Below are 18,739 nucleotides of genomic sequence, written 5' to 3' on the forward strand. Positions count from 1 at the left end.
GGTACTTTCAGACTGAGACTTGCCTGGCGTGTCATAAGAATGACAGGATTATAAATAATGCTTAATCACTGTGGCTTACCTTAATAACCCTTGAAAACCAGTTCCACTGCTGCTTGGATAGTAGCAGCAGCAGCGATTTTTGTTCTGTTGAGAGTAGCTGGATAGAACCACCTCAAATCATCCTGTACTTATGCTAAGGTAAGATGAGAAGATGAGGGTGATATGCTGTATGTTATGCTGGATATCTGTGGTAATCTGCACAGTGAAAACTAGATTTGGGCTTTTCGCACAGGTTTGTGGTTTCTCTTTAATCTTTCACTCTGAATTAATCTGTACTTTCTACATTTAAAACAGGAGTACTCTGATCTTATTCACAAATGGGTAACTTTTGGGAGATGCTCCTATATCCTATGGATAGTAGGAGAGACCATCTGGTATGTGTGATATAGATGTTGTGTGTGTTCCAGGCGTGGTCTGCGTTCCTTTTCTCTGAGCCAACTCAGGGAGAAAGTACATGAGACACTTCACTGCTGCCATTATGGGAAACATCAAAGATGCATCAGCAACAGTTTGGAAACTTTGCTGGTTTGTCTGAAATCACAATTTCAAAGCCGTGGCACAGATTATTGTCAGAATTTTGGTTTAATACTGCATTTTAAAGAAGCCCTGAGGTAGTTGGTCTTCTAATCCAAAAGAAGTCACTGTTCTATCTCTTTTGCAGTGATTTCCTCCCCCCCCCCCCCCCCCCCCCCCCCCGCCCCTTAGGCTGTGCTTTAGGCAATCACTGGATATCAAAATGCATTATGGCTGGAAGAGAGAAAATATGGAAGCATGGAGTGGTTTGGAAAATGGAAATGGAAAGCATATTTGGTTGATATGTTTTTCAAAAGCTACTTTTGAATATAGATGACAGTATTATTGTCAACTACTGCTTAAAGGGTATGTATATTAGCTTAAACACTTTGAAATGCCAAAACCTCATTCAGCTTCTCTAAGATGCGGCATAAGAACGTGGTCATGGATAACTTTTTTTTTCTAAAAAAAACTCTAAGTAAAATTCAATGGAACTTAAACTCTGGATTCATTGGGGCACTTCTGTAATTGTTGCTTATTCGACATATTAAAAGAATTAATTGAATAGAAATTGTACAATATATGATCAGATATAATTATTGAATATTGCCATTAATCAATCAATGGGTGTATCTAGGCATTGTCTGTTGTTGCTTGTATGCTTTGAGATGGTACCCTTTTAAGTCCCAGCCCTCATTAGCAGTACATGTGTATAGCAAGAAAAGGAAAAGAAAGAGGTAAGTGTATTTTCACAAGGTTCAAGCATGAAATCCAGGTCTGGGCATCTTAGGTATGTATCTAGTATGTGACACAGCCTAGATCAGCCTTGATGGCTATAATGGCCATATAACTTAGTCGAAAGAATAAATAAGAGTGTGATTGCACTTTGTAGCTAATCTGATGTAACTGAGCCTTGCCACCTAAATTTTATATATATATATATATATATACATATCACTTCCTGTGGGTTGAATCTGGGGATCATGTGGCCAATGGAGTTAATTTGGTCAACTGGGTGATTGAATAGAAAACTTAAAAAAAAAAAAAAAAAAAAAAAAAAAAAAAAAAGTGCAGCAGCTTTCCTGTGGATGGCTTCACTGCTCTCATTCCCCTTTCAACTACACAATTGCTCGATCCAATGCAGGAAATCTTTGGATAGACAGAGGAGGAAAGCAATTCTTCTGGCAGGTATTCACAGCTGCATAGGTTTAGCTTTGACACGGAGTTAACACCTTTCAACTTGCTGAGCTCAGATGTAAGCTTAAGAGAAGGAATTAAAAATTTATTTTGGAATAGATTTTCCTTTCATATTTTCTATGTTACAGTCTCTCACCCACACCAGTCTCTGCCTGTTTCATAGGAATGTCATTATTGTGAACTGTTGCTAGTGGATGCTGTTTCTCTGGAATATCCCAGAAGGAACGGAGAAAGCAAGTGAGCGAGAGTTTCTGCTTCCTTAGTTCATGCGGGTGTGTGAGTGTTGCTGGGTAACGTGACTCACTGCACAGCTTTGTGTGAAGTAAATGGGACTGCGTTAGCTTGCAGAGCAAGTATAAACTGTTTCCCATAAATAGTGATACTGCACGTTGTCTCTAATGACTCTATAGAGCTAAATATAGAGAAGGAGCTAAGATTTACTTTCTAAAAGCAGTATTTCCTTACAACCGCCATTTCACTCACACACATGCACCCCACCTTAGATGGTGGGGGGACCCCATTCAGATGGGGGGAAGTGGAGGAGCCACTGCTTGTGTGTGCTCCTACATGTTTTCTTATTACAGCACTTGTATGTAGTGTGTACACACAATTAGGTTTTCTATGGTGAATGACAATGTATGTACGTAAAGCAGCTGGGGGGTGGTGTGATTTAATATCCTCTGTGCCGAATCGAAAACAGCATACAGAATTAAAAACTCAGAGTGTGCTTTACAGTTCAGGTCGCCTTAGGAATTGCACAGACTGTGACATGGAGACTGCCTAGTATCTACGATAGACCTTCTAGGTCTTCCTGCTTTGCACAAAGGGGATCCTTTGATGGCTATTCAGAGATTCAGCGGCACAGGCTGTCTCCTGCTGAGCACAGAAAAGTTCCCGTTTCAGGCAGCAGAGGACAGTAACACATGACTTGCTCCTATGAATCAGTTTGCAATCTTTTTCTAACCCGTACTGCGTTTTTTTTTACGTGTTTAACTTTTATTCTGGCCTGTGGGATAGCCACACCTCTAAGCTCAAGCATCAGTCTTTTACAGTTCGTATTCCCCTTGTCTGTTCTCCCTCCGTGGCGGTGGCCTGACAGGATGGCATGTCAGCCTTGGCTCCCCTTCAGGCTGAGATTTGGCCTGGGCGCAGAGAGCTGACTCAACACCCGTTGTTCCCAGTTTAAAGGGGCCGAAGTCTACTTTAAACGATGTGCGGTACAAGCTTTTAACCTCTGAAATGCCATTACTCTGTGGATTGCCTTGCAAAAGCACAGCTGTTGTTTTCCACAAGTATTGTTACCGAAGGGACGCTGAGGAGTAGCCGCGTGTATGGACTGACCTCCCCCGTCATGTTACTTAGTTGATAGTCCCTGTCACGGTATCGCTGCCTGTGGGAAAGTCATGTGCACTATGTTTTAGCATTCTTCTGGTCGTTGTTTAGAAACTGCTGGAGAAACCAAACATGTTTTTCAGCATTTGATTTTGATAAGAAACCAGTACTGAATGAACGCTTTATAACGCTGTGCCAGGAATCTCCTCTGTTCCCAACAGCTCTAACATAACCTGCCTTGTGCAGTGGCAGGAGGAGTTTGTGGTACAACATTTCCTCTCCCATCTTTCTTTTTTAGCCTGACTCTTCCATGGTTAAAGTTTAGGACTGACTATTCCATTTCCCTCCACACCTCTCTGTCAGTTATATTAGGCTAGCTTTTTGGTTTTCAGTAAAATGTACTTGATCCTCTAGCGTGGAAGATGGAATTTATACAGCGAGATGCATGATTAGTGTTGAAATATCTGTGAATTTCTATTCAGATGTGACTGCTGTAACTAAAAAGATTGACCTTCAGCTGATACAAACACATTAAAGTCCTGGGGAGATTTTCTCACCACGCTAAACAATGTGGGCTGAAATTACGGTATAAGAAATTCATTCATGATCACACAGATCTTCTAAGTAATGTAAACCTGTGGAAATTAAGGCTTGAAGAGACTTTTGGATATCTAATCCATTGATAAGGAAGCATTTGTTACACCTGAACCATTCCTGATAGGTATTTAGGTGCTTGTAAGAAGTTGGGTAATGATGGGGCTTCCACTAGCTGCCCACAGAATCTGTTCCAGTGGTTTTTGTCTCTAGGTATCACCTTGAAGCATAGCTCCTAAGATGGACAAAGTATCCCAGTAGAGACTTCAATGAGTGCTAAGTAGAGTGGAAGGTCCTCAAACCAGGACAGTATCTTACAGTGCTTCTGTTTATACATCTCACTATGTTTGCTTTTTTCACAAGAGCATGGCAGTGTTGACTCTTGTTCAGTTTGTGATCCACTCTAACCCCAGGTCCTTTTCTACAGGACTGCTGGCCAGCTGCTACTTCTCCTGTGTTTGTGCAGTGAACTGTGCCTTTAAAAGGACACATATTAACCTTGATTTATTTCCTAATTATTTTAGACCGTTTCTCCAACCTGCCCACGTTATTCTGAATTCTCTTTTTGACCTCTGAAGTGCTTAGCCCCTCCTTCCCCCCAAATGTGCAATTTAAAATTACGTTTGTGTTTATTTATAACTGTGTCATAGAATCATAGAATGGTTTAGGTTGGAAGGGCCCTTAAAGATCATCTAGTTCCACTCCCCCCTGCCACAGGCAAGGACACCTCCCACTAGACCAGGTTGCTCAAAGCCCCTTCCCACCTGGCCTTGAACACCTCCAGGGATGGGGCCTCCACAACTTCACTGAGCAATTTGTTCCAGTGCCTCACCACCCTCAGAGTGAAAAGTTTCTTCCTGATATCTATTATATATCTGTATGGTGGAATAATGTCTGTGCCCACAGAAACTGATTTGATACAACCTTTCCCTTTCATGATGATATTACCAATTGCTTTGAGCATGTATCATCTTCAGCTGGTCTCCTGTACATCCATTATTTTGTTCAAAGTTTGCTGATCTTACTTATGCAAGTTGCCTGTAAGGAGCGTCAAATATTCCCTCAAGTTAAATGATATCCACATTTCTCCATCCGTGAGCCTGTTAAACCTGTCACAGTAGAAAAGATAAGTTTGATGCAATCTGCTCGTAACAAGTCTGGGGCTGTTACTTATCAACCTATTATCTTCTAAAAATAGTTCATTTGCTCCAATATATTTTTCCAGGAATTGAAATTAAACCAACTGTTCCATAACTGCCAAGCTCATGCATGTGCTTTTTCTTCTCCTTTCTCCCCCTTTTCCCTTTCCTCCCTTTTCCCCCTCCTCTCCCTCCTTCTCCCCCCCTTCTCCCCTGTCTTCCCCCCCTCCCCTTTCCCTCCCCTTTTCTCCCCCCCTCCTTTCAATGTAGGGATTTTTTCCATTTTTCCAGTGTTCTGGAACCTTCTCCATTCCATAGCTTTCAAAGATAATCAGTAGTGGCTCTGAGCTTCATCTGGCCAAATAATGCGGAGAGACTGTAGCAGAGTCGGCTAACTAAAACCAAAGGCATCATTTTAAGTAAATGCCCCCTCCTGATCCCCTTCATCCCCAATCAAGTTCTTTCTCCTTTTTTTTGTGTTTGGTTTTGGTTTATTTTTTTTACTAACAGAATTAAAATACTTCTTCATCTGTTGGCTTACTGCTTTTAGCAAGCTGGTCCCACTGTTCACTGCCAGTTACAAATAGTTGGCTTCTATTTCTACCTTAATTTAACTACCAACAACCTTGAATCTTCTTATGTCTTTGTGTTCAGACTCGTGATTCTTCCCTTATAGGATTTAGTGTCTTGTAGAATTCTGGAGACTAAGCCAAACTTCCTTTCAGTAAACTCAGTATATATTGAACAGGTCAAGTATAAGTACTTTTCCAGATCTAGCTTTATTCCCATAGTTCTCCTCTGAAACCTTTCCAAACTTTGGTTGCCTCAAATCTAAATTCACTGCATAAATGTCAAGTGTATGCTATACACACTAAATCTGAGCAAGGCCTCTAAACGCCTTGACTTGCACCCCTTCTGGTGACTGCAGTTACCGCATAGCAAGAATGATGTATGTGGGATTGCAGTGGGAACTGATCCTATGGCCAAGACTCGAAATCACAGCAGTGTTGAGATGGGAGGGTGAACAACGGACGACACTTCAGCTGAACAGCTGGATGTGTCCGCACCACCCTTACTAGCCCAAATCTCAGGTGCTGCTCTTCTTCTGCCTTTGGCTTCTCTAGCCACTGTCTTCAATTTGTTATATACTTTTGCGGTCTGCACCAAGATCACCTTTATTATGTTTCTTTCCCTTGCAGACATTAGCTACATCTCAGGTTTTCTTGGTTCATATAAACCTCTTCTAGGAATCCACCTATACATTTTGTCTCCCTCCTTGAAAACTTGCCTTTACCTGGGTTGATAGGAAAGGCAGAAAGGGGGGAATGCAAAAGGTCTGCAAGGTGAGAACGAGGAACTGCAGGTTTTCTGTTGGTGAACCTCCATCTTGCTAAGTGCGCACGCCAGCTACAAACCTGTAGCAAGAGGCAGCAAAATCAACCTTATGGGTGGACATATTCAGCAAAGCTATCGGAGCATAGCTCGGTCGCTGTGAGGGCTCGGCAAAAAACTCCAAAATGCATCGTCAGTGGCTGTGGAGTTGAGGTCCCACTTAAAGGTTTCGTCACAGGCTTATCAGCACAAAAGGATGGATATGGTGCTTTTGGTAAAATGATTTTAGCATGAGAGACCAGAGCTTTAACGTGGATTTTTGGAAGTTCATGATAAATTGAGAACAAGAGCCAAACTGACCTCACCCACTAGATTTCTGTTCACTAACTGCCATTTACTTTATGCACAATGCTTTTTTTTTAATTATTTTTTTTGTCCTCCCGTGTAAGGTGTTCTTTTGATTGAACTCCTAGGAGGGCTTATCATTCATTTAGGGTGTCCAAAAGCTGGAGGGATATAGCAAAAATGTGATTCCATTTGGGGAAGAGGAGTAAATGCTGTAGCCTGTTTGCTGTTGGAAAGCTCTAGTGCAAAACCACAGAACAGTTTAACAAATTATATTGTTTCTCCATAATAGCAGTGGTTACTTTGTCAGCCCTTCACCTTTATTCTGCGTTGGTGTCTAGTAACTCTGCTTTTTGCCTGGAGCCAGGTCATCAGCTGGTGTAAATTAGTCTAGCACTAACGAAGTAGATGAAGCTTTGTCAGGTGTCTACAAGTGAAGGGTCACTTTTCGGTTAAACGAAAGGAGGAATTACTTCTTGGATCTGAAGTTCTCTAGTTATCTGCATGTATCTTCCCATTCGCTGTTCAGTTCCAGAACGGTCTTACTGAAGCAGCCACCTGTGAGGTTCTTTCCTTCCCGCTTAGGACGCTTCTGCTCTAAATCAGATACTTTCATTTTCTAGCTCAGTAATGCAGACCTCAGCGGAACAGAACAGAGGTTTAAATACAGCTGTTAGTTCTGGTCACACCTGCAGGATACCCGCTCTGTCCGACACTAAACCTTCAGCATCATAGTTCAGCTGGTGCTGAATATAAGGTTCAACTGGTACTAAACATTCAATTTAAATTAGTCTTCTCACGCTGTGCATAAGTGTGGTTTGAAAAGATTGACCAAAGGCTGTTTTTTTAAAGCAGAGTGTCCTCTAAGCATTAGTCCTTCACCCTCTGTAAATGCTGCAACTGGAGCAGCAGTAGTGCTTCCCACAGGAAACTTGTTTTAGGGGAAACAATGCCTTTTTAAGAGGCTCATGTTAAGTTATTCAGAAGCCTCTGAAATTGTAGACGCTTATTCATCCTAGTAACACTCTCAATACTTTTGAAGGCCGCTCTCTTATACCTTCTACTGTAAGGCCTGATGTTCCGAAACTATAAGCAAGGTCAGCTTTGAGATCAGACAAGGTTGTTGAGGGCTTTATCCAGTCCAAGTCCTAAAGACCTCCACGGATGCAGGGGTTTATTCTGTGCTGTCTCCTAAGATAGTAACTTAAAGTTTATTTACTGTTGTCCCTTCCCTTTACCAAATAATTTCATTTATATAAAAAAATCAGCTAAAAGTACAGAGCTAAATAACTTTCAAAAGTAGCTCTTTTCAAGTAGTTTAGATTACCTAACCCAGTTCAGTTAAACCATTTTTTTTTAAGCAGGTTTTCTGTTTAATCTCTTCATACATGAATAATACCATTAATCTATTCATTGTTCTCTTATTTATTAAACAGATGATCATAAAATCTCGTTGTAAGCATTAAGATCATGTAGGGAAAAGGATTTCATAACAGACATAGACGCTTTTTATTTCTATTAAGAATCAATGCATTAAAGAACATTTATAGATGGAAGTAAAGCTGTGTACTCATGATACAGTTTATGCTGAAAATTTGGACTAATGTACATACAATGACAATGGTAATGTATGGATTAGAAAGCATTTCACAATAAGTATGAGGTTAATTGTATTACAAATAATGCTATGTACCGGAATCTGGTTTTGCTAATCACCAATTACTATTGGTAATTTTGGACTACTTTTCCATCACACTTTCTGAAAGTGCCCTCAAGAAATCTTAGTGCCTCTTTGGTATATAGTGAGCTCAATAAACTGTATTTATCAGGTCTGTGTTTAAAGTCTTGTGCTTATAAAGTCTGTTTGCTCACACTCCTGAATGACCTTGCTCATTGCAGTTAAAACAGTTGTATAAGCACTAGTTACCTTCCTCTTCGCACAGGAATCTGACCAAAAAAAGATGCCACTTCTTCAGAGGTCCTCAGCGATCACATCTTCTATTGTCTAGCATGATTTCTCCTCCTGTGACTGTGTTCTAAGCTTATAGTACATTTTGTGTGTGCTGGAGCCACGCGCTACAATGAAAGCCATGCTGCAGTCGCTTCCGTGATCTCAAAATCCAGTTAACGTTTATTTTTAGAAGTTAGCATATTTGGCTCAGATATACGGATTTCATTTTAAAAAGAATCTCAGATCAAATTATATTAAAATGATGGGTATTCTATAGGTTCCTACAATACAAATGCTTTAGAGACTCCCTCCTATGTGTTCTTACACTGCAGGCATAGGTGGCCATAACTTATTTCGGTTTAGCATATGGTCACCAGTGGTTGAGGGAGAATGAGTGATTTTTTCCCCACAAAGTCCTCTTATTTCTTAAGTCAGGCAGGATTTAATAAGTGCTCCTCCGACACCCGAAAGACCTTGACTTCTTGAAATCCCTATCTCTGTTTCTTCCTAAGTGCTTCGTATCAAGGAGGTAAGTTTTGCCCAGTGAACAAAACCTAAAATTTGTAAGAGGTTATTTGCACACAGGATTTAGCCCAGTGTGTGCCTATCTGTGTTAGCCGAGAGGATTCTTCAGAACGCATTTCCACGGAATTATGTGAGGCTACTCATATATCTGAAGGTCCCCAGCTGTATAAATATTTGTGAGATTTATAATAGGAATGTTCCGCTAATAGAATAGACAATGAGAGATATACTAGTTGTTGAGAGAATAAAAGCATGTATTGGACAGATTAAAGAGGAAATAATAAAATTCTTTTGAAAACCTAATTAAAGAAATGGAGGGGGGAAAAAAAACAACTGTTGTAGACTTGAACTAGGACCGCGGTTAAAAGTTTGTCCAACAAATTCAGCTTTCATAGTTTTCAGCTATGTACATACCACAGAAATTTCCATCTTAAGAAATACATAGTTCTAAATGCCTTTATTTATGAAATAGTCTTCTAAAAAAAAAAAGTCCCTTAAAAAAAAATGTGTGGTTTAGTATGGGCCATGTAAGAAATCAGTAACACATTTCCTTTCTCCTCTCCCTCTTGAGGCACAAGTCATTGACTGCATTTGGAAAGTGTTAAACTACCTTTTTATGAGAACGGATACTTTGACAGATCAGTCCATCAAACATTTTTAGAAGCTAACTTCAAACCATCCTGAACAATAAAGCTTTTTAGCTGTGTTTACAAACAGCCTTTGCTTTCCAGGAGACCCGAAAGGTGCTGCTTAGCTTTCTTACCAAATATTACCCTTTGGTCCTCAACCTGAGCCACTAAATCACTTTATGATAATGCATTTCCATTTCCAGAGAGTGATCCGCCTCCCATCTCCTGTCTTTCTATTTACTGTATCTGCACATGCAATGGCTTTGCTAATAACTGCCCCTAAATGTTAGTTTTGAGGAAAGCTGAACCTTCTCTGGCTCACCCCCACCACTAATCTCTGCTTAAAAACATAGGAGGGGAAGAGAAAGAACTTGATGACTTTATTCCTTTCTTAAAAATTAGTGAGTTTGTTTTAACAATATCCAAAGGTTTTTGCAGGTTTTACTCTGAAATTGGATTTTTGTGTAAAAGGTGTATTCTAAACTCAGCATCTTCTCTAAAATGACCTCTCTCAAACCGTGCTTTTTTTTTACAAAATGCACGCTTTTTTTTTTTTTTAAATTTTGCATGTGGAAAAATACCAGATGATGTGGAAACACTTCAATTCCACATCAATCTGTGAAATACTGTTTATGGCTCTTCACTGTAGTAAATTTGATGCTGGGTATATCTCAGATAGAGAAACTTGGAGTCAAGTGAGTCGGTAGATGCACGAGGTGGTTTTTTTTTTTTTATTTCGTTGTTGTCATCGTCGTTCTTTTGTGTTTGTGTTTGAACAAGAAGCTACTTCCATGCTTTACAACTGCAATCTGAAGAGCACACCAACAAATGAAGGGGGCTATTGTTGGGTATATGTAAGTAACTGCTGGTAACACAGGCCTATGACATACCTGAAGAAGGAAGGAAGAGCGTGTAGCTTTGTTTCCTTTGCACATCATTTTCAAAGCACAGGAATAAATATTTGTTCAGCTTCTCAGCTTAATTTCACTTGAATAGGGATGTATAGGAGATGTTGAATATTTAACGGATTTTCTTACAGACTAAACCAGAGAACAATCCACTGGCATCACGAGGGCTTTAATTTCTGATGTTGCCAGCTGTTTCGTGGCTCCTCACTGCCGCAATTTCAAAAATAACGTGCTAGGGCTGCCTGGTTTCTCACGTGAAAATACAGTATGGAGGCACAGATTCTCCCAGTTTGGGTTTCCCACACAGCAGTTAGGAATCCTAAATGCTTAAGTGATTCCTTTTAACACGTTTGCACTTCAGATGCCTCTGCTCAAGATGCGCCCGCCTTGATTTGTATTTTTTTGCTAAAGTTTTCTAAGCCGTGTCGACTTTTGTTCTCTAATGGTACAAGAAAGAAAAGAACAAGCTTGGGCGTATATTATTTTTTGATTTTTTTTTTATTTTATTTTTTTTTTAGAGCCAAACGATGCTGTTTCTTATTCTGGTGTAAGAAGCTTCCTGGAATTTCTGCGCTCTCCCTATTTTGGGGGGACCTGCAGCAGGATGTGTGACCTGGGGGGGGGGGGGGTCTTGTATACCGTAACGTTAAGCGAGTAACAAACGTAACGAACCGAGCGTTACTAATCTCACCGATTGAGTTCTTTTGTGTCCCTAACAAGAAACATAAATTAATTTGCCTGGGGCTATTCCCCGGGGACTTTCTTTAGCTGCCGCATCCCTCCTGGACCGGGCCATGACGCAACGTGTGACGACGCTTTCTCGTTCCCCATCGCCTCCGGGTCCGGTGCGGCGCCTCTCCTCGGCCGGAGGAGGTGGGGCAGACCCTGCTCGTCCCGGTCCCCCTCGGTCCCGGTCCCGGTCCCCCGCCGGGGGTACGGGAGGGGGGGGAAAGAGGGGAGGGGGCGGGGAGCGCCCTTTGCCCGCGCGGCCGCTAGGGCGGGGCTGCGGGGGCGGGGCCGCGGGGCCGCCGGGAGTGGTGACGTGTCCCTTAGGCCCCGCCCTCGCGCAGGGTATATAAGGGGCGGCGCTCACGCTGTCGGTCTTTTTCGCTACGGGCTTGCCGCCGCCTTGCAGGTGAGGCGCGTCCGCGCGGGGCAGGCCGGGGCTGGGGCCGGCACCGGGGGTGGGGGGGGGGGGGGGTGAGGGGCCGCCGGGCCGGGGGCCTGCGCACCCTGGGGACGCGGTGATCGCCGAGCCCGGGCGTGGCCGCCACGGCGAAGCGGTGCGTGGGGGATCGGCATTAGGAGGGGCAGAGGGGAGAGTGCCTGCCGGGGAGATGGCGGCGCATCGTTCCCCCCCACCCCCCCCCCGCGATCTTCCTCCCGGGCTGGGGCTGCGGCGTGACCGTGCCGGCGTGGGGCAGGAGGCGCCGCCGCCGCCTACCTTCCCCCCCATCCCCCCCTCCCCTTTCCCAGCGCGGGTGGCGGTGGGGCCGTCGCGGCGGGACGCGCGGTGCGTGGCGGGCGGCGGTGGGGCCGCCGTCGGGGCCTGTGGGCCGCGGTGGGGGAGGGGATTGGCGGGGGTGGAGGGTGGCGCGGACACGGGACGGGGCACGAGGAAAAAAAAAAAAAAAAAAATGGCCGCTCGCCTTTCCTGCCCGCCGCCAGCTCCACAAAATGGAGGACGCGGCGGCCCGGGCGGGGTGAGTCACACAAAGGAGCGGGCCGGCCCCGCCCTCCCGCGCCGCTCGTCAGCCCCGGCCGGGCCCGCCGCGCCGCCGCCCCGTTCCCCGGCCGCCGGGGGTAACTGGAGCCCGGAGGGGGGAGACGCGAGGGGCGTTCGGTGGGGGGCCCACGGCCGGAGCCCGCCCGCTCCAGCCCCTCCCCCGGCGGGGCGGGGCCGGGCTGCGCCGCCATCCCGGTCGGGCCTACTTGGGCCGCTCCGCATGCCGGGCCGCCATCGCCACCCCCCCCCTCCCCCCTCCCCCGCCTCCCCTCGTCCGGGTGGGCGCTGGGGAGGGGTGTTGGCACTGGAGGCTTAACTGGTGTTTTTCTGGGGAAACTCCCAGGTGTCGATTCTCTTTTTGCCGAAAGGAAGAACCTAACTAACATCCGAAATGGGAAAGGAGAAGACCCACATCAACATCGTCGTCATCGGCCACGTCGATTCTGGCAAGTCCACCACCACCGGCCACCTCATCTACAAATGTGGTGGTATCGACAAGAGGACCATCGAGAAGTTCGAGAAGGAAGCTGCCGAGGTGCGTGGTCCGGGCGCATCCAGCGAAACATCGGGGTGCAGAAATGAATAAAGGGAGATTTAGTTGCAAAACTTGAGTTGCAGACTGGTTTGTGGCCACAGGGAGGCGGTTTGGGTGCAGCTGTCCCAGTAGCTGAACAAGTGCGCAAGTGTTCTGTGGCCACAGGGCGGCAGTTAGGTCGCGGTTGTCCTCATAGTTGAACAAGTGCGAAAGTGTTGAATCCGCCATTATGTTAGTTGGCAAAGCTCAAATTGTGAAGTGTAGAAGGAGGGAAGATAAAAGTAGTCTAAAGCTACACCTGCATAATTATGTCTGGAATCATAATTAAAGCGGAGTTCCCAACTTCAGTTTCTGCATACGTGTAGTTAAGGATAAAATTTAAGAAGTTGTTCTGCTAAGGTTTTACTTCTGAAAATGGGAAAGGTGGGGGTTTGGGGCTTTGAACTTGAAAGTCGTCTTTTTTTTTTTCCTGTTAATTAACGGCATGGGTCTTAATAAGCACATCACAGAATGAAACATGGCGAGTGTTAGGCTGAGCGGCAGTTAAAGCGTTGATTATCGCAAGGATTGCATTAGTAAGAGGACTTAAATTTGTAGAGGACACTTGATAGCAGGGCTTAAGCTCAAGAGATCTATCGTAAAGATGTGTTAGTGCAATTAACAAGCTGTTAAGAGGACTGAACTGTCAACAGGTTAAATAACAGTAAACAGTTGGCATCTCTCACTAGTAGTGCCAAGTGTATCTTGTTGCTTGTTTTGCAAGCAGCAACACTTTTCAGTATTAAGCCACTTACTATTCTTAGGTTTTGCTCTTTAGCCAGTGAATGATCTTTCTGAAGTAAATGCAAATACATATCATTATTTAAAATAAAAATGGGGGGGAGAAAACGCTTTTAACACAATTTTTAATTTTTTTTTTTTTTTCTGTAGATGGGCAAAGGCTCCTTCAAATATGCCTGGGTCTTGGACAAGCTGAAAGCTGAACGTGAGCGTGGTATTACTATTGATATTTCCCTGTGGAAATTTGAAACAAGCAAATACTACGTCACCATCATTGATGCTCCTGGACACAGAGACTTCATTAAGAACATGATTACTGGAACTTCTCAGGTATGTAAATGAAACTAAGCATTCTGGGAGTTAAGGCGGGTTTTTCCTTGGCTGGGGGGGTTCCCCTGACACTTTTGACACATGTGCAAGCATTGTAATGACGGTTTGGGGTTGTTTTTTTTTTTCTCTTTCTGTTCAAAGGCTGATTGTGCTGTCCTGATTGTTGCTGCTGGTGTTGGTGAGTTCGAGGCTGGTATTTCCAAGAACGGGCAAACCCGTGAGCATGCCCTTCTGGCCTACACCCTGGGTGTAAAACAGCTGATTGTCGGTGTCAACAAGATGGATTCCACCGAGCCACCTTACAGCCAGAAGAGATATGAAGAAATTGTCAAAGAAGTCAGCACTTACATCAAGAAAATTGGCTACAACCCAGACACTGTAGCTTTCGTGCCAATTTCTGGTTGGAACGGAGACAACATGTTGGAGCCGAGCTCTAACGTAGGTTTGACGTTTGTTTATTATAAGAAATGACTCTGGGAGGCTTATTGAGATAAATCATGTAATAGTAAAATGCATATGTTTTTTAATAGTTACATTTGGAAGTGCTGAGGTCAAGAATAAAGTCCCAGCGCTTTACAAATTCTTACTCTGCAATAGAATACTGAGATAATACTAAGATACACCACTGGTCTTTTCCAGCCTTGTGCCATTAAAACTGGCAGACAGTTTATGTCTGGGCTTGTTTTTGTTACAGATGCCCTGGTTCAAGGGATGGAAGGTTACCCGAAAGGATGGCAATGCCAGTGGAACCACCCTCCTTGAAGCTTTGGACTGTATCCTGCCACCAACTCGTCCAACTGACAAACCTCTGCGTCTGCCTCTTCAAGATGTCTACAAAATTGGCGGTATGTGTTCTCTATAATGCTTCTCACTTAGCCAGCAGCAGCTAGTTAGTATATGGGGCAGAAATGCAGTTGTTTGCCCAAGAACTGTTTTTCAAGTGGAAAACATTAGAGTTCTTGTCTCAAGTGTTTTCTCCCGTAAGGGCATATACTCATTGAGCTGAATTACTAATGCTGTGACTTTTTTGCAGGCATTGGTACTGTGCCAGTTGGGCGTGTGGAAACCGGTGTCCTGAAGCCAGGCATGGTGGTTACATTTGCCCCTGTCAATGTTACAACTGAAGTGAAATCTGTTGAGATGCACCACGAAGCCCTGAGCGAAGCTCTGCCTGGTGATAACGTTGGCTTCAATGTTAAGAACGTGTCTGTGAAAGATGTTCGCCGTGGCAATGTTGCTGGTGACAGCAAGAATGATCCTCCGATGGAAGCTGCTGGCTTCACTGCACAGGTAATTTTTTCAGCTTTTTAAAGATATATCAGCTGTCAATAGTGGGGAAACTAGAGTCTGGTTCTCTCCTACTAGTAGGCTAAGCTATAAAGTGACGGAGACTTGTGTTCTGGGGTGTATTTGCTTGCAGCAAATCACATGAAAGCCCTGGCTTCGTGAGACATCAGTATTCAGATTTGTCCCGGTGTTAATTTAACGCTGTCTTGGTTTTCTAGGTTATTATCCTGAACCACCCTGGCCAAATTAGCGCTGGTTATGCCCCTGTGCTGGATTGCCATACTGCTCACATTGCGTGCAAATTTGCTGAGCTCAAAGAGAAGATTGATCGTCGTTCTGGCAAGAAGCTGGAGGATGGCCCCAAATTCCTGAAATCTGGAGATGCTGCCATCGTTGATATGATCCCTGGCAAACCCATGTGTGTTGAGAGCTTCTCCGATTATCCTCCTCTGGGTAAGGCATCTCCTAAAAATACATTAATCCTAATATCTTGAAAAGACGCTTCTGAATTTCTAGTGTCGGGACATAGTGTGTTCTGCAAAATGCTGTTAAAAGCTGCCACTTAAAAGCAACTTGGAAGTGTAACCAAAACTTCAGGGGTACACAAGATAGATAATTGTGTACCTCTGTCCCATTTTTGCGGTGGGTATGGATCCCTAGACAAAAGTCATAAAACCTATTTTTCTTTTCCAGGGCGTTTTGCTGTGCGTGACATGAGACAGACGGTTGCTGTTGGTGTCATCAAGGCAGTTGACAAGAAGGCTGGTGGAGCTGGCAAGGTCACAAAGTCTGCCCAGAAGGCCCAGAAGGCTAAATGAAAATTCTGTACATCAGCTGCCACCTCAGTCTTAATCAGTGGTGGAAGAACGGTCTCAGAACTGTTTGTCTCAATTGGCCATTTAAGTTTAATAGTAAAAGACTGGTTAATGATTACAATGCACCGTAAAAGCTTCAGAAGGAAAGGAATGTTTGTGGACCATATGTTTCGTGGCAGTTTAAGTTATTAGTCTTTAAAATCGATAAATTTTTTAAAATGAAAACTTGACCAAAAAATCTGTCACAGAATTTGAGACCATTAAAACAAAAGTTCAATGCTACGTCTCTGTGTTCTTTGGGTTGACGTTAAGTTTATACAAAAACTGATAACACAGTCCTGGTGGGATCAGAAAGGATGAATGAATGTTTACTTAAATATGTTCAAAAAGTTGCAAAGCAAGTAGTCAAATTTGTTGTTTCTGAAGAGTAGAGTAAAATTTAACTGCAGGTTTAGTTTTAACTGATCTAAGCCTTAAAAAAACTTAACCGGTGCTTTCTTCTTTAAAGTTGGTTTCTGAATTAGATAGCACAAATAACAGCTATAACAGTTCAAGTGTTTTGGGTGCATTTTGTGATGCATTGAGTAAACCAGGAAAACTTTATATTGGGAAGAAGAAATAGTGTGAACAAAACCACATTTAACCTTGAAAAAGCATAAACAAAGAATCAAGTGTTGGGTTTCCCCTAAGTCTTGTACACAGATTTTTCTAATTGCTAGCAGAAACAGATTTTTTTTTTTTCCTGGGGAACTGATTAACTGTTGTGTAGACCTTTCAAGACTAAACACTTGTGTATCTAAACATTTTGTAATATATATTAAGACATTCAATAGCTAAATTTCAAAAACGTACCTTGTTTAGAAGGACGCTTTGCTTGTCGAGCCATCTCTGAATGACCACCCATTACAGCATCCTGCTCAGTTTTTATGTCGAGAACAAAGCCTGGAGAGAAACTAGCAGGTATTTGCACTGACTTCCAACAGGGTAGTGTTCGTACCTGTTTTGCTTTGGTGGTTTTGAATTCTGGAACTTAAGGATGTTTCTAGGATGTCTGCTTGGAGAAAGAACATACTGGTGCATTGCCCAGAGCAGTGTGACAAATGCACACTGATGTGTCGGCACCAAAGGATGCGGTGGGACTGTGTACTTGTGATCTTTTTAACAATGGGGTTGAAGATTTGGATCAAACAGTCAATTAAAGGGGAATTGGGTAATGAGTCCGAAAGATTACTTGTAATTACTAAATAAATAATGATAGTAAAAAATTTTTGGCCTTCAAAAAAAAGGCAGCTGTTAATATACAGGGATTCCAGAATAAAAGTCTCACTTCAAGTCAGTAAATGGAGACAAGCAGTTAATGGATAATCAGGTCTGACTTGCATAATGATGCAGCTGTTTTACTAACCTTTAACATGATTTCCCCACAGCATCCCCACATGGGTTCCAAAAGAATTCAGTATCTTTGAAGGATTACTGTCCATGACACCAGTATGTTTGTTCTGTCTGTAACAGCTTATATTCTCTTGTTTGTTTTCCTTCTTCAGCTATGTTCTTGCTCTGTAGGAACTCATAACGTATCTGTACTGCGTGAATATGCTTGGATAATCCTGAACTGCTGTTACTTATTTTCATACTCTCTGCTTTGGTTGGATCTTTTCTCGTTTTCTGCTCACCTTCTGTCTTAACTACTGTAAAACCTCAGAGCGTTATATCCTGGTTTTGAAGGTACAGAAGCACTGAGTGCAGTGGAAGCAAGGGCTAGAGTGCTTCAGTCTCTGCAGAAGACGAGTTTGGTAAAGGAATCTCATCACGATTCTTAAATTCTTCTGAAGGTTTGTTAGTATCCCCAGGACAACAAGGAAGTACAGGACTTTAAAATGGAGGCAGATGTACCGTTGCCATAATAAAGCTAAAGTATCTTGCCAAATCTCTGCGTGCTTTTCAGTTAAACCGCTGACTTCTTTTTCTGAGAGACTTCGGTCAGACTGGTTCAGCCAAGTGCGAAGTTCTAAATTGGATGAAAATAAAAACAAAAAAGGGCTTTGGCGTGATCTGCGCGTTTATGGTTTCTTCCACGTTCCTGCATTGGGCGCTGTTGGGTTCGGCTGGCTGCGGCCGGGCTGTGCAGCGCCCGCTCCCTCTGCCCTTCCCCTGCCCTCTTCCCACGGGGTTGCCTTCAGCTGGGTGTACGTGTCCAGTATGGTTTGGAAAGTGGCTCGTAGTAAGCAACTGGTTCGAACTGAAGCCTTAAGGTAAAATGGGGGTTGAAGCAGCGTCTCTGCTCCCAAGCGGGGGAAGGTGGAGGCAGGGCAGGGGCTGAGGGCAGGCAGGGGACACCTATTTCAAGGGGCCACTTTCTTCTGGTCAGCTGTGCCTAGGTCAAGGAAAACTGCCCAGTGGCAACTGCGAAAGCTGCTGTGGGGGATGTTTCGGGTTAAAATTGTCCGGCTGGTCGGCTTCGTGCTCTGAGGTTGGGGGGGGCAGGGGTGTCTGTCTCTCTAGAAGGTTAAAAAAAAAAAAGCTAAAGCCCAGGGAACAGGCAGCACTGCAGCTAACAACTTCACCTTGTCTGCAGTAAAAACAAGTAGATGCTTGTGAACACTGCCTGCGATACTAGAAATTGCTTTCAAGTACTTAAAACCTGTTTAACATACTCTCATTCTTTTTTCTTTTTTTTTTTTTTTTTTTTTCCTACTCTTGTAGACCAGTTTTGAAATTGTTAGACTTCTGTAAACAAAACT

At 43.6% G+C, this 18,739-nt stretch overlaps 1 protein-coding gene across 1 annotated transcript; it reads left to right on the forward strand.

Annotated features, from left to right (window-relative positions):
- Positions 1-11,608: 11,608 nt before the first annotated feature.
- On the forward strand, positions 11,609-16,280 carry EEF1A1 (eukaryotic translation elongation factor 1 alpha 1). Its single transcript, XM_082480598.1, has 8 exons — positions 11,609-11,660; positions 12,595-12,786; positions 13,717-13,896; positions 14,038-14,334; positions 14,591-14,741; positions 14,930-15,186; positions 15,402-15,636; positions 15,877-16,280. The coding sequence occupies exons 2-8, from the start codon at positions 12,643-12,645 to the stop codon at positions 15,999-16,001; spliced, it is 1,389 nt and encodes a 462-aa protein (XP_082336724.1). The 5' UTR covers positions 11,609-11,660; positions 12,595-12,642; the 3' UTR covers positions 16,002-16,280.
- The last annotated feature ends 2,459 nt before the right edge of the window (positions 16,281-18,739 follow it).

Source organism: Vanellus vanellus (assembly GCF_965231255.1).
Source record: "Vanellus vanellus genome assembly, chromosome: 3".
NCBI lineage: Eukaryota > Metazoa > Chordata > Aves > Charadriiformes > Charadriidae > Vanellus > Vanellus vanellus.